At 52.8% G+C, this 15,727-nt stretch overlaps 1 protein-coding gene across 2 annotated transcripts in view; it reads left to right on the forward strand.

Annotated features, from left to right (window-relative positions):
* TBCD (tubulin folding cofactor D) overlaps positions 1 to 15,727 on the forward strand; it is a 128,964-nt gene that overhangs the window by 78,060 nt on the left and 35,177 nt on the right. For both annotated transcript variants that reach the window (XM_069483067.1, XM_069483066.1), the window contains 3 exons: positions 5,630 to 5,687; positions 11,270 to 11,299; positions 12,583 to 12,668. In XM_069483067.1, the coding sequence (XP_069339168.1) occupies positions 5,630 to 5,687; positions 11,270 to 11,299; positions 12,583 to 12,668 (174 nt within the window). The remainder of the gene's footprint in view (positions 1 to 5,629; positions 5,688 to 11,269; positions 11,300 to 12,582; positions 12,669 to 15,727) is intronic.

The following is a 15,727-nucleotide window of genomic DNA, read 5'->3' on the forward strand; positions in this document are numbered from 1 at the left end:
TGGCGTCAGATCAGTGAGTGCCCTTTGGGGCCGTGCCCGCCGGCGGCAGATTTCAAGCCAGTTTGACAGGTTCTGAGGGAACCTGTGCTCCAGCCCTGCCCGAGCCGACTGCAGGCATCTGGCCGGGGAGGGTGGGCAGGTGCGTCAGGTGGCCGGGGAGCGTGTGGGATGCTGTGGCGGGAGCCTCCCTGCCCGCGAGCCCTGTGCCCGCCCAGGTACTGGTCAAGTGTGTCTCCCCAGGTCTGCCCGCTTCCTTTGTCCCCGGTGCCCACATTTAATGATCAGCTTTTTTTTTTTTTTTTTTTTTTTTTTTGAGACAGAGTCTCACTCTGTTGCCCGGGCTAGAGTGAGTGCCGTGGCGTCAGTCTAGCTCACAGCAACCTCAAACTCCTGGGCTTAAGCGATCCTACTGCCTCAGCCTCCCGAGTAGCTGGGACTACAGGCATGTGCCACCATGCCCGGCTAATTTTTTGTATATATATATATTTTAGTTGTCCATATAATTTCTTTCTATTTTTAGTAGAGACGGGGTCTCGCTCTTGCTCAGGCTGGTCTCGAACTCCTGACCTCGAGCGATCCACCCGCCTCGGCCTCCCAGAGTGCTAGGATTACAGGCGTGAGCCACCGCGCCCGGCCTAATGATCAGCTTTTAAGCCCATTTAGCTCGGGCACATGGTAAAATCTTTGTGTCTTTACACTTTCACAGATTCTTCAGTGGGTCCTGTGAAAGTAGACAGGTGAGAGCAAATGCAGTTTCCTAAGTAGCAGACATGGGGCAGAGCCGGGCAGTGACAGTGGGGGCGTCCTCGCTCCCCAGGTGCTTGGGGCTCAGTGGCTCACTCCTTATAATTGTTTCCTAGTTTTCTGCTAAAGAAACTTGGATTAACTGTTTTTCCTCCTCATGGTGTGAATTTATACTGCCTTTCTCTGTTTTATAAAATATCAAAAGGAAATTTTTTAGGTAAGTTCTAGCATATTTCAGGGAAGTTTTGGTTAGTTTTGAAAACGCTCATTTCCTTAGCACTGTGCGCAGCTCGGCAGGTGGAGGGACGGTCTTGTGGAGCAGTGACGGTCCTGAAGAGCCAGGTGTGGCTGGGGGGTGAAGCTCACAGAGTGAAAGCAGCACAGAAGGGCTGCGAGGGAGCCAGAAATGTCTCCCGACTGGCAGTCAAAAGCTGGTTCGCAAGGAGGGGAGGACGGGGAGGAGGACGGAGTCTGCCCCTGCGGTGTGCTTTGATTGCCACCTCCCCGTGATTTCCTCACCTGAAACTCTTTTGTAAGCAGAGCTGCGGTGACGCCCCTGCCGGGCAGCTCACCGAGAGCAAACCTGCTGGGCAGCGTGGGCTGCGCCCCAGAAGGGAGATCTCTCCCTCCAGGGCAGGACTGTCCTGAAAAATCAGGAAACAGCAAGTGTTGCTCAAAGCTATGTCTTGTTCTCACTCGGTGCTTCTCAGTACGACTTCCAGAGGGAAGGTTGTGCTTGTTTTTCAAGAAAAGTTAAGTAGCGATTACTGACCAGGGTCCAGCCCCGTGGGACCTGCCGAACCCCCAGTCTCCACGGCAGCTCTGCTGCGGCCCAAAAGCACTTCACGGACTTCTTGTGTTTTACCATCGTGTTAACTTGTGTGAGCTTCGGTTTTTAGGGCTTAGGGGAACAGAATTTAGCCATAGGCAGGTCTTATGTTTTACTTGGAAGAAAGACGTGATGTGCAACTTTCAGAAAAACCCATGGATGAACAATAAATTATTGTCTGATATTTTCAAAATTTTTGACTTCAAAATGACAGGATCATTGTTACCTAAGGTGAGCAGTGTGCTTTGCCCTTTATTGGTGCAAAATATGATGCAAATAAGAACTGAGTTGGGTCCGGGACGTTCGCGCCTTGCCGAGCCTGTGGCGTGTCAGGGCGCAGCCTCCCTGCGCCTCGTGGGAGAGACGCCCCTTTCTGTCCGACACAGCCCCCGTCCGTGTTGGGAAAGCAGGTGAGACACCACAGCACGTCTCAGCTCACAGGCCGGCTGTGCCCCTGGTTTGCGGTCTGGCTCCCAGTTCCTGTGGAAATGCAGGGTGAGCTGTGCTGCTCTCAGGGCTGTCCCTGCCTCGGCCCGGGTGGGCGTCGGGGGCCCTGTGGGAGCAGTAGTTTGGGAAGGAGCTTTTACATTTATGCTTAACCAGTATCATTAAACCTGTTTGCATTTGAAACATACTCGTATTTCTAGATAAGCCAGTTCTGTTCTGCAAATGTGAAGATAGAGTAGTTTTTTAAAATTTAGTCCAAATCAAGACCATATTTAAAAACCTGTTGCAAGGGGCGGGGCTCGGTGGCTCACACTGTAGTCCCAGCACTCTGGGAGGCTGAGGCGGGAGGATGGCTTGAGCCCAGGAGTTCCAGGCCAGCCTGGGCAATATCGAGACCCCATCTCCACAAAAAATAAAAAAATTAGCCGGGCATGGTGGCACCTGTGGCCCCGGCTACCTGGGAGGCTGAGGCGGGAGGATCCCTTGAGCCCAGGAGTTCGAGGTTGCTGTGAGTGGTGATGATGCCACTGCTCTCCAGCGTGGGCAGCGGAGCGAGACCCTGCCTCTTAAAAACAAAACAAAACAAACCTGTTCTATGCATAGGTACATGTTGATTTGTTGAGATAACTTAGAAATCCACAGTTAGTTTAGAGCAGTGTTTTTCAAGCACTGTTGTTACATTTGTCCTGTGACAGTCTGTGAAGTTTGGTGAAACGCAGATAGGTAAAGCAGTAACTACTTTGTGGCATTTACTTGTAAGTGCAAAAGCCGAGTTGACTGAAGTGGGTGAGGTCGTGTGTCGCTCCCGGCTGTGGTGACGTTTTCATACTGAAGCCTAAGCCGTCCCTTTCGTCCACGTGAACTGCCTATTTGCTGTGCGGCTCACAGGTGGGGGTGTCCCTGTATCCCCTGCTGTGACGCTGGGGAAGCGTGTTCGCTGTGAAGAGTGAAGGGCGGTGGCTGCATGGCCCAGAGAGAGCAGCTGCCCCTGGGCGTGGGGAGGAGAGGCGGGGGTGGAGCAGCTGCTTGGAGACCCTGAGCACCGGCTTTCCCAGGGCGGTTGTTCTTGGTCCACAGACCCAAGAACTGAGTGAGTGGGCCGGTCCTCACTGGAGGGTCCCGGGGGAGGGTGGCTGACCCACCTGTGCTCCTGGCACTAAGTCTGAACACTGGGAGAGACACCTGCAGGCGAGTGTGCACCGCTCACCCTGGGGCGGGGCCACGCTTAGGCCTCAGGGAAGAAGAATGGGTGGGACAGTGGCTGCAGTGGGGGCCGCACACTGGGAGCCCCTCCCCGTGCTGCAGAGCAGGCTCCTCCCAGGCTGGGAGCAGACTCTGCCCGCGGCCTCTGGCTCGGAGGGGCGGGCACCTCGTCTGTCTCTGCCGGGCCCCTGGTCCGGCCTGGGCGCTGCTGCCGCAGCCGGCTGGTGGCACCTTGACGGTGTCGCAGCTGGCTTTTGAGGGTGGAAGACGATTTCACGTTTCTTCCATGTATTTGTTCCATTCTTACTAATCAATGTCGTAACTTAAAAATAGTAATTTAGGATAAATACAAGAAATTTCAAGAATTTGGTGTGGAAATTTTGGTATTATCGGCTGGAGCCAGAGTTGTGAAGGTGTGAGCCTGCGTCTCTCTTGAGGCAGATGTTCTAAGAAGGTGGAAATTTCTTGGTCAGTGTCTTTCCTAGAACACACGATTTTATGGATTCTAGAAAATGAAGCTGTTAGTAATATGAAAATGTAATACTTAATCTTTCATTAATTCTGAGAATATATTTAGAATAAAATACTAATCTTTTGTTAAGAACAGCAATTACATAATTTTTAGTTATTAAAAGGTCACAATAATACATGTCTTGAACCGTTTAATGATTTCTAAGATTTTGTTAACAAAAGCCATGACATATTGAAATAGAATCAATCTTAGAATGTTCATGCTAAAGTAAGATGAATTCCCTTTAGTTTTAAATCTGTAATTTTTTTTCTCATTTGGAGTTATATAATAAGGAATTATATAATAAGGAGTTTAGAGAGGAAAAGGGGATGGTTTTCTGTTAATAGAGTTCTTCTGAAATTGTTTTCAGTTTTCATTAGTCCGAGGAGTGTCAATAGAAAGCACTGCAGATACTAATACTGGGTCTGTTACCATCTTCCAAAAATGTTTTTTTGGTAGAGACAGGGCCTCGCCGTTGCCCAGGCTGGTCTCGAGTTCCCCTGGTGACAGTCATACCCTCCCCCGCTCCCCCGCGTGTCCGTGCAGCTCTTCCTCGAGGGAGTCATCCTCCTCCCGTCTCCCTGACCACGCACTCGTGCCAGGGTGGGCTGGGGATGCTCGTCTCCTCTGGGGCTGTGACCTGACGCCGACGGTGCTCGCTCTGTTGCTCGGGGCTCCGGCGTTGCCCGTTTCAGGTTGGCCTCCGCGTCCCTGCAGCACGAGGCTGTCTCTGCGTCTTCGAGCATTTCTTTACTGTCTGGCACCACGACGTGCGCCCGGCTCCTTTTCCCTGCCCCAGCCCTGGAATCCCCCACTTCCTGGGAGTCTCGGTCCCTCTCAGCCGGTGGGATTTGGAATCCAGGATGCCAGGCCACTCTTGGGCGTCAGAGCAGCGTCTGGACACCGCGGCTCTAGCGCAGCCCTGGCTGCCTGGGCCGCCCTCTCTGCGTGGCGTGGCCGCCCGTCTGTTTGCCTGTCTGCCAGCCAGTCTGGCCTCGTCCTTCTCGTGCTGCACGTCCCTGGTTCTCCCTCTTCTGCCTCCTGCTTCTGTTTTGGTTTCCGAAACGAGCTCTGCCCGTGTTCAGCTGGACTCGAACTCCTGGCTCCAGCGAGCCTCCTGCCTCGGCCTCCCACGGCACTGGGGTTGCAGGCGTGCGCCATGCGCCGGCTGCTGCCTCCACCTCCAGGAGGCTCCTGGTTACACGGGGCTGCGGGACCCGGTGCTCCAGGGTCATCTCTTCACCTTGAGGTCACCTGGCAGCAGCCTCACTTCCCCGCTGTCATGCAGGGACACGTGTTCAGAAGTCCTGGGGGTCAGGACGTGGGCACCTGCTGGAGGGGCGTCATTCTGCTTGCACGGGGGCACTGACAGATGTGGTTGGATTCAGGACTTAGTTGTTTAAGCTGGAAGAACTGGAGTGGGGGAAAGGAGGGGGAGATCGGGAGTCAGGGTCAGAGGGTGGGCCGGGACTGTCTGGGGGAGGTGCCGGCCCCTGGGGGCCACAGAAGGGCGACCCACAGCCTGACGCCGGGAGTCCCCGGGTGTGCAGGCACCTGGGCTGGGCCAGTGGGTCTGTCAGGACAGCAGATGCCCAGCCCGCGAGGGGCTCTGCGTTGCCGTCTGCCAGAGTACGGAGCGCGCGGTTAGGATGCTGTCGCAGCGCGAGTGTCTGAGGGGGGAGACGGACGCGGCCCCGGATCCCTGACGTGGGCCTTCCTGCCCTGGCCGGGCTTCTGCCTGGGCCTCCATCCGAGCCTCGTGTTCTCTGTGGGGTGATCTCGGAAGTCAGGTGGGCCCCAGTCATGAAAGAACAACAGGAAGAGAAAGGCCTCCTTGATATCGCATCTGTATTTTGTGAATTTCCTTTTCATTGGTCATTTCCCTCTTTCCACAGTGCGCTGGTGATTGCCACAGTGTTTGACCGAAATGTCAACTGCAGGAGAGCTGCCTCCGTAAGTCTCCTCGATTTTGCATTTCTTGACATGAGGTGGGGGTGGGCTCTGTGACTGTCCCGTCAGCGAGTAGGGCCACTGTCTCCCGTCACTGTTCCCCAGCGAGTCCCTGTCACTGCCAGTGCTGTCCCTGGTGAGCTCACTCTTCTGTGCCAGGAGGGACCTGCAGGGGAGCAGGCTGGGGACTGCCACGGTGGAAGGTTCCTGCTCACCCGGGCTTCCCGGGCGGGAGCTGTCGGAGCTGTGAAGGGCAGGTCAGGATTAAATCCCCACAGCCCCGGCATTCCCAAGAACTGCGGCCCTCACCATGGTGTCCTCAAGGGACACAGGCGGGTGGGACGGTGCCCAGTGACCAGTCCTGGCTCAGGGCAGCCGTGTTCTGAAGCAGGGAAGAAAGGACTCCGAGTTTCCCTGAGTGTGACAGCAGGACGTGTCACCCACTGGGGCCCTGAGCTGAGGGAGGAGCAGGTGCCGAGTGGCCGTTGCCTCTGCTTCCTGCCGCGCTCAGCCCAGCCTTGTGGATGTGCCTTGCGGCCCCCAGGGGAGCTCCCCGCATTTGACGCACGGGCCCCGGTTGCCCCCTGGAGAGCCCCATGACGTTCGGGGCAGACTCTGGATGTGAAGGACTTCAGCAAGCTCTGCAGGTGCCTCAGAGGGGCTCTAGCCGGGAGCCTCCTGCTCTACAGACCCGGCCCCTTCTCGTGACTCCGAGCTGGGCTGGGTGTCGCCTAGTCTCACAGGACAGCAGACGGCTAGAGCGTCCTGGTCTCAGAGACGGGCAGGCGGCTGCGCAGCTCTCCGAAGTCGCAGTGCTGCAGGCGGGAAAGACGCAGGCGGGGTTGGCCTTGGGGAGGTGGGAGGAGCTGATGGCTGCCCTGGAGCTGTGTGCGCTGCAGATGGAGGTGCAGGCGCAGCTGGGCTCTTGGGAGGGACACGTGGATCCGGCGTCTTCACCACTCTCGTGTGAGTTGGAGCTGTTTATTGGTGGTGGCGTGTGTCTGTCCCTTGTCACTCTCTCTAGTCAGGGTGTCGTCCTCTGTGAGTAAAGATGCTTTGTCCTTGCCCAGCTGTGCTGATGGCAGGAGCTGCCAGCACTGTGAGTGGACGGGGACGTCCGTGCCTGCTCTGGCCCTAGGGACGTGTCCATGTGGTGGCCGCAGGTTCTTGCCGGAGGTGGAGGAAGCCCCTTTCCACTGTCTGTGGTTGAGAGTTCTTAAAAACCACAACTGAGTGTTGGATTTTGAGATGATTGCGTGTTTTTGATTTTACCCTTTTGATATGGTGTATTGTATGAATCGGTTTTCAGACATGAAACCAACCTTGCGTTCCTGGGATAAATCCCACTTGTGCTGGTTATAATCCTGGGCTTTTTTTGTTTGTTTGTTTTAATGTTGCACAATTCAGTTTGCCAGTGTTCTCAAAAATAAAATTTTTGAGTCTGTCTTCATAAGGGATCTTGGTCTGTAGTTTTTTTTTTAATGTGTGGTATTTTTATTGGCTTTGGAGTTAGAATGCTGGCTGCATGGAATGAATTGGAAATTTCCCTCCTGTTTCATAGAAGAGTTTTTAAAAGATTGATATTATGTCTGTTTTAAATATTTGGTAGAATTCACCAGTGAACCCATCTGGATCTGTTTTTTTTTTTGGAAAGATTTTAAGCTATTAATTTCTGTACTCACTGGAGTAGCATAGAAGTCTGTTCAGCAGTTTCTCCTCAGTCAGGGCTTCCTGCGTCCCGTCTCGGCAGCTGAACACAGGGTGCTGCTGGCGAGGGGCCTCCTGCCACCGTCCTGTCCTCCGTCACCGTCGGCTCCTGGCTTTTGCTGCTGTACACCGGTGACGAGTGTCCTGGTGGCTTTATGGCCTGCTCACCACCTGGCTGCGGTGACAGCTCAGTGTGCCTGGGGCCCGGGACTCCTGTGTGCGTGGCCTCCTGGCACGCAGTGGGTGCCCCGTAAACGTCTGTTTTCTGTGCGTGAACGGATGGATGTGGGAGTAACTGTGCCAGTAATCCCTTCTGTGGCTGCTGGGCGGGCGTGGCAAGCGCTGGTTTTCTCTCCCAGCTGCAGGAGCTCAGCTGGGCAGCCTCTGAGGGGCCAGCTCTGGGCGTCGTGCTCGTGTGTCCTGAGTGGCTGGGGTGAGTCTTCCTCTGCCTCGGCCCTTTCAGACTTTCAGGAAAGAGTTTTCCAGGGAAGCTCAGAGACTCCTTGCTCCTGCAGCTGCCGTGCTTTTGTCTTGCGGGTCAGTGGAAAAGCCCAGTAATCCCTTGCGAAGTCGTCACGTTTTTGCCCTGATACTTACCCAGCAGGTAGGAAGTGTAAAACTCTTTGGAATATAATAAAATTTTGTGTCAAATCTATACTTAAAAATTAAATTTTATATTTCATTTACTGTAACCTAAGACATCTTTATGGGAAGAAGTAATGAAATCTAAGCACTTAGGTCTTTATGAACCTGAGGATGACGTGAAACAGCGCAATAGATGTGGAGCCTGCGTACCTAGTAGCCTGCAGAGCTGGAACAGGGAAGGGTGGAGGAGATGTTGGAAACTCACCTGGAAACCTAAGGGCTGAGCACCCAAGAGTTGGCAATAAAATTTTTCCTACCACGAAGCTGCCGCCTCAGGTCACAACGTCACACCTCTCTGGCTCACTTCTGCCCCCAGGTCACTTCCAGGGCTAGGGGTCGCGTGCTCCCCCGTGGAGGTCGAGGCCCGTCTGTGGGAGGCCCCATCCTCCCCCGGTGCCCACGGCCCGACGCCCTTTCCTCCCGCGCCCTCGCTTCCCGCGTCTCCAGATGGACCACGCGGGAGGCGTCTGACCCGCGCAGGGCCCTGTCAGGCGGTGTCGCGGCGCCCTGCGCCTGAGCGATTCACGGTGGGTGGGATGTGTTAGTGAGTTTGTGAAGAAAATTACAGTTACGTTAGCGGAATGCCAGTCGTCTAGCTGAATGCCAGTCGTCGTGCTGCCTCTCAGCAGGTGTCCCGCAGGCGTGGAGGGGGGGCGCCTCCTGCGTCCCGGGGACGCGGGGTGGGCGGGGCCTGCCCAGCAGCTGGCGCAGAGGCGGAGCCTCCCGCTGACTGACATGTCCTCGCGCCTTTTCCACCCAGCGCTTCGTCTGATGTTTACCGTCTACGCCTTTACATTAGTGTTTTTGACTCACATTTTGAGAGAATTGGGACTTGTGTGTAGTTATTGTAACAGTTGGTGCAAAGAAATCTCAGGGCCGTCTCCATCCCCCGTGGCTAGGTCTCACAGAACGTTCCAGAACAGCAGCCTGGAAACGAGCCCTCACACAGCCCCCGGCTTGAGCGTCTCTCCTTGGCTGTGCGCGAGTGCGCGTGCGCACGCCGGCATCAGCTCTGTGTGGTCCCGCCGCGTGTGCCCAGACTCGCAGCAGCCGTGTCCTCCTCTTGACCACGGCCGCCCTTGCTCGTTCCCCACCCCCCACAGCCCCGTCCGCGCTCTTCCTTGGGACGTCGTTTCCAGAGTGTTCTGTGGACAAGCACGCAGGCTCGTGCAGAGCAGTCCCCGGGCGCGGCCAGGCTGTTGCACTGCTGCTTTCTGTCGCGAGTGGGTCTCACGCACCCCGTCGGGGTGTCTGGGCTGCAGGGAGCGGTTGCGCCGGGTTTGTGTGAAGGGCGCGGCTCTGCTTGTCTGGGTGGGTGCCGAGACGCGGCGGCCAGTCAGTGGTGGTCGGGCGATTGGTTCTGTGAGACGCTCCAGGCTGCGCTGGGGGCTGCACGGTTTCACGTCCCCCACAGCCCTCCAGGGGTCCTGTTGTGTTCTGGCCCTTCTGACAGGTGTGGAGACACCTCCTGTGGCATGAGTGTGCCCTTCCCGTGTGGCTGAGGACATGGAGCATCTTTTCCTGTGCTCGTTTGTCATCTGTGTCCCCTTTGCTGAAATGTCTGCTCAGCTCTTGTGCCCATTTTCTAATTGGAGTGTTTCTTTGCTTCTTATTGGGTCTTGAGAGCTCTTTATATATGCTAGACACCGGTCCTTTATTGGATTTGTAGTTTGGGCATATTTTTCCCCAGGCTGGAGCTCATCTTTCATCCTCGTCAATAAGGTCTTTCTCGGGGCACGAGTTTTTAATTTTGAAGAGGACTAGTGGGTCCCTGTTTTCTCTTCGAGATAATGTTTTCAGTGTCAAGTCTGAGATGCCTCTGCCTAGCCACGGATCCCACCGGTTTTGTCCTGTTTGCTCTGTGAGCGCACACCGCTGTGGTTACCGTCCACGCAGCTGCCTGAGCGTGGGAGGGGCGATTCCTCTAATTTCATCTTCTGCAGGTGGTTTTACCTGTTCTAGGGCTGTGCTTTCCCACATAAATCTCGTGTTATTTTTACGTTTTAAATGATGTCACTGGAGGAGTAAATGTGTTCCTAATTATTGTATGTTATTTAACATTACGGTGTTGTTTTTTTTTTTTTTTGCATTGTCTTTTAGTTGATTTTGTTTCTTTCCTTAATGAACTTACCACAAAAGTTAAAAAATGGTAAACAGCAAAAGTCAAGGGTCCCTCCTCCCAGTTTAAAAGCTACACGGGAGCCATCCTGGGGACACTGTTCTCCCGTTCCCCACCTGCACATGGCCCTCAGGTCTGGTTCTCTGTCGGACGGGGCAAGGGGGGGTGGGTCTCGTGCCTCAGTTTACTGACATGCCACGGGGCTGGGTCTCTGCTTCAGCTTGCTGACTTTCCACATCTCTGCCGGTGCTCCTGCCTGGGCCTTGCTGTCAGGACGCCCTCAGCCGAGTGTGGGGCGGTTTCCACCTGGGCAGGGGTCGCCCCTCCCTGAAGCCAGCCATCCCGTGTCCCTGCTCTCCCTCACACCCAGTGCTGGTGGCGTGTGCCGTGTGGTCGCGTGTGCAGCTTTACTGGATCCTTCATGTCCGCTCATGTCTGCAGCCCTGTTTGGAGAGCTGTGAGCCCCGGATGCTTTGGGAGGGTCAGGGTGCCAGTTCCAGGACGCACAAGAGCACACAGGAAGGGCAACGTGGTCGTCACCATGCAGATGGCTGGCTCTGCCCCAGGGGACGACTACATAGAAAAGGGAGGGGTGGGAGAGAAGGGGTCGCTGAGGAGACGAGCTGCTCCCTGTTGTTTAACGAAGACCCGAAGACCCGGTGTTGACCTCTCCAGCAGCCCCTGCTGTGTGCTGGGGCCCAGAGAGCCTGTCCGTGACCGAGTCACGGCTGCGGGCAATGTGCCCTCCGGGAAGGCAGCCTGGAGCTGCCCGCTGATGAGGTTGTCGCGAAGTCCCTTTCTGCCTGCACTGCTGCAGTCCTGGGCTGCCGTGTGGGCATCGGTGTGAAGCTCCCTGGTCACAGTGAAAGGCCACTTTTCAGGGTGTGTCTGATTTTATACACTTGAATTCTTAAATTGTGGTTTTAAAAAGTACCAGGACGTAAAAACGGAGTGGTAAGCCACCCTTGAGGCTCTGTGCAGCCAACAGCGGGGACTTTTATTTAAAAAATAAAGCCATGGGTCATTTATATTGCCCCGTGTTTGTTTTGAACTTATCTCCTGTGTTTGGTGGAAAGCAAACCTCACTCACCTGCCCTGTGTTCTTTGCTCGCAGGCCGCCTTCCAGGAGAATGTGGGGAGACAGGTATGGCTGCTTTTTAAACCCTTTATTGCTAACACTTCCTGTAGGTTCAGAGGTGGAAATCGTGAAAGCTGTGAACTTAGTATCTTCTGCACTGTTAGCTGTGGGTACAGAACTTACCTCCTGGTGCTCTAGCAGACACAGGGCTTCTGGTCACAGATTCCCCATAAGGTGACCCACAGTGACACTGAGGTGTGTTTTAAAGAGTCAGTCACGTGTTTCTCAGGAGACCTGCACGCAGAAGTGATTTTACACACGGGTCGGAAACACGTGCCCTATGCGTTGCTGAGGGCTACGCGGTCTGGGCTCGGCGGGCGAGGCAGGTCCTTGGACCGGCTGCCCTTGGCCTCCCCCAGACGAAGAGCTGACCTCTCCCTGGCTCAGCATCAAGCTTCCAGAAGCTTCTGTGTGCTGCTGCTGTATGGCCTGGGCATTACCAGGCCTTGGTGTGAGAAAGGACCCGTGATAGCTGCGGGTCCAGAGGCCGGGGACCTCCTCCGAGACTCCCAAAGTCTGCTTGTGGTTGGCAGCTGCAAGGCTTTCTACTTTTGGTTTAAAGTTTGTCATTTATTTTCTTTTTTTAGAAAATTATTTACGTTGTTTCCAGATTTTCAAATATTTTTACCAGAGAGTGGTGTCAGTGATAATGTGCAGACTTTGGGCCTGTGTCTGGGGCCCCCAAGAGCCTGCATGTGGGTGCGGGTAGCGGGGCCCTGCTCCCCCCATTTCAGAGTCTTGGGGGTCACTGCTTGTCCTCCACGTGTCTGGGGGTGGGCTGGTTGTCTCCCCCACTCTGATGACAGTGAGCGAGGTGTGGGTGGGCGCTGGTCTGGGCTTCGTGGCCCAGGCAGGTGCCTGTGTCCAGGCCCAGACCCAGGCCTGCGCCTGCCAGAGCGAGCCGCGGGCTGGGGTCCCTGTACCCAGACGGGGTGGGTCAGTGCAGATCAGCCGCTTTAACACTGCACACCTGATGTGCGTTTATGGTATGTGTTTAAAGAAAGGTCTCTTGTGACATTTTAAAGTTGAAATATTTGTTTGAAAAAAATTAAATACTTTTAGGTGATTTAAATAATTTTGGTACAGTGTCTGGCCCAGGATAGGCCCTCGGAAAATTGATGTGACTTCAAGTCCTCATACGCATGGTCTCCGCAGCTTGTGGCTTGAGTTGTTGGTCTGTGTTGGGCCTCTTGGTTCATGAGTGTGAATATCTACAAACACAATTGTTGGACTTTCTGAAACGCTCATGCAAATGCTGCTTCTTCTTTCCAACTTCACTTTCTTATTAGGGCACTTTCCCTCACGGAATCGACATTTTGACGGCGGCAGACTACTTTGCTGTTGGTAACAGATCCAACTGTTTCCTAGTCATAAGGTAAGTTTTTCATGTATGTCACAAAAATACAATGTTCTCTGTGATTTAGATGTCAAAAAAAAATTGGTTTCCACCATTTTCTTTCCTCATCCTGGAAGGTCCACTAAGTGTAAATATGATAGTTTTGTGTGAAAGTTAGTGAGTTGGAGACAGGCGTGTTTGTGCCATGTCAATGGGACGGACTCGTGCTTTACACAGATGGGCCCTGTGCTCGGTGTTACAGAGGTGCTACTGGAAGAATGCTGACCTGTAGCACTTTCTGGTAATTACTTTTGTCTTAACAGTTCTGCTTTATCAGTGCTGGTTCTGTGTAGGGCTTGGGATTTTACAGGGAATAGCCACAAGCCAAAAACTGCATTTCCTTGGGTTTCTCAAAATGAAATCTTGCATTAGAATTGACTGTGTTCCTTTTTGTGTTTCAATAAAAGTGTTTCGAAGTTGACATTATCTCTGGATTGTTCGTGAAATGAATAGGAAAGAGGTACTTGGGAAATCAGGTCAAGGAATAAATATTTAACATCCCAACTGCAGTTTGCAGAAATCTCACCAAATTATTTTTACTTATATAAGTTAAGTACTGGGGAAGTTATTTCGCTTGTCTTAGTTAACCCATTGCAACACTAACACAAAAAATTGTGTTTTTATGAAATGATTTATTTGCCATCAATTTGGAGAAGAAACATACCCAATGCATTTTTTTTTTTTTTATTAACCATTCTGTATCCTAAGGGTAGATTCCCTGAGAACCCTGTTGTGCAGACTGTGCAGAAATGACATTTCTCCATAACCAGCATGGACAGATTTTTTTTCAAATGTAGCATTTGGCCTCTTTCCCAGGGGTAATCTGTGACTGAATGCACCACCCGTCTTTTTATACCCTTTCCATCCTTCCTCAGCCGTGGACGCCCTGCTGTGCCTCACCAGTTCCTCCCTCGCTCCATTCTCTTTTCTGTGGTCATTAGCACCGGGCAGACATTAGTACTTTATGTGAAGAATCCACCACCTTTTCCCCTGAGTCTCTTGGGTAAATATGAAATGTCCGATTTTGAGTCAAAGCGTAGTTTATTATATCTCAAACAAGCAGTACATTTAAAGCGTGCGCCTAAGCTATCCACATAGTTTTGCCATCTTAATGGTAGCTTGTTTACGCCAGCAGCGAAGAAACCTGGGGAGTCGGTGGCAATGAAATCGCCAAAGGTGTTTCCCACAGCTTGTTGAGAATTGAACATTTTTCCTTGCAAGAAGTGGTCCAAACCCTGGAAGTGGTAGTCAGTTGGTACAAGGTCTGGTGGATGACAGAGAGTATCCAAGTCCAGCTTCTAGTTTGAGCGGCATTGTTTGTGTGACATGTGGTCGAGTGTTGTCTTGCAAGAGGACTGGCCTGTCTCTATTGACCAGTCTCAGCTACTTAATTGCAAGAATCCTCATCATTTCGTCCAATTGGCTGCAGTAGACATCCGCTGTAATGGATTGACCAGGCTTCATGAAGTTGTAGAGGATAATACCAGCGCTGGACCACCAAGCAGATATCATTAGCTTTTTCTGATAAATATTCGATTTTGGACTGTGTTTCAGCACTTCATCTTTATCCAACCATTGTGCCAAATGCTTGAGATTGTCAAAAAGAATCCATTGTTCATCACACGTAGCAATATGCTATAGAAATGGTTCACATTTATGTTCTGACAGCAAAGAAAGGCAAGTTTGGAGATGATTTCTCTTATAATGCTCATTTAATTCATGCGGAACCCATCTGTCCAGCTTCTCTACCTTGCTCATTTGTTTCAAGTGGTCCAATATTGTTGGAATAGTGATGTCAAACCTTGCTGCGAATTCACACGTAGGCTGAGATGGATTCGCTTCCACTACATCTTTCAGCTCGTCATTATCCACCTTGGTCTCAGATCACCCAACGTGGTTCACTTTCAAAATTAAAATCACCAGAATGGAACTTCTCAAACCATCGACGTACTGTGCATTCATTAGCCACATCCTTCCCAAATACTTCTATGATATTTTGAGCTGTCTGCCTTGCGTTGGTTCCATGATGGAACTCATATTCAAAATTAGCATGAATTTTTGACTTATCCATGATTTCACAAAAATTGCTCAAAAAAATTTTTTTGAAAGGTAATCACAAGCCAAAGCATGTGTTTGAAAGACTGAGGATGTATTAATACCTTCACGATAGGAAAAAAACCAAGAAGTGTCAAAGTGAGATATCAGAGATATCAACTGTCAAACTTAGAACTTAAGGAAATCGGACATTTCATACTTGATAACCTAGTATGTTCTCTAGCTGATGGACTCCAGGCCCTGGGAGTTTGACACGTGGACACAGGGCTTCCACCTGCCCCAGCTGTTTGTCTGGTGTAACACCATTCTTAGGACTTCTGGTCGGTTTGTCCTCTTGCTGTTGTAGGTTTTTTCCACTGATTTCTGACATTGTCGGCATTGAGATCCTTTCTAAGATGGATTTTGTTGTATTTTGTCATCTCGTAGTTTGCTTTCCAGTAATTTTCCAGTTCATGTCCTGTAAGTTCCTCAGACCAGGGAGGCCTCACTGTGCCCTGACCCAGTCGGCGACACTCGGTCCCCGTACCCAGCTGGTTCTTGCAGCTCTGTCTGCCTCTTTCCCAGCCCCAGCAGGAGACCCAGTGCTGCTACTTCTGTGCCCCTGGCAGGTTTCAAACGCTCTTCTTCCCGCACTCCCTGTCCGCTGGCGTCCAGCCGTCCCTGCCCAGACACCGCAGAGGCCTCCCGCAGGCCCTGCCCTCCCCGGCCCGTGCTTTGCCTGCAGGCCTTGGGCCTGTCCTGGCTCTCTCACCTCGCACGCCACATGCCCAGCCCCTGCGTGTGCTGCTGGGGCTGAGGGTTCGGGAGCGTGTTCTTTCTAGTCAGCCACGCAGGACTCAGACGGCCTGCTCTCCCTCCGCCTGCTGCTCCGGAGTCCTGCGCTGCGACACCTGCCGCCGGCCGGGCTGGCGCACCTGTCTGTTGGAGCATGGGCTGATGCCCGAGGCACCTCTGTGTGGGAGTCCTTGGTGATGCGGTGCCCG

Source organism: Eulemur rufifrons, chromosome 9 (genome assembly GCF_041146395.1).
Source record: "Eulemur rufifrons isolate Redbay chromosome 9, OSU_ERuf_1, whole genome shotgun sequence".
NCBI lineage: Eukaryota > Metazoa > Chordata > Mammalia > Primates > Lemuridae > Eulemur > Eulemur rufifrons.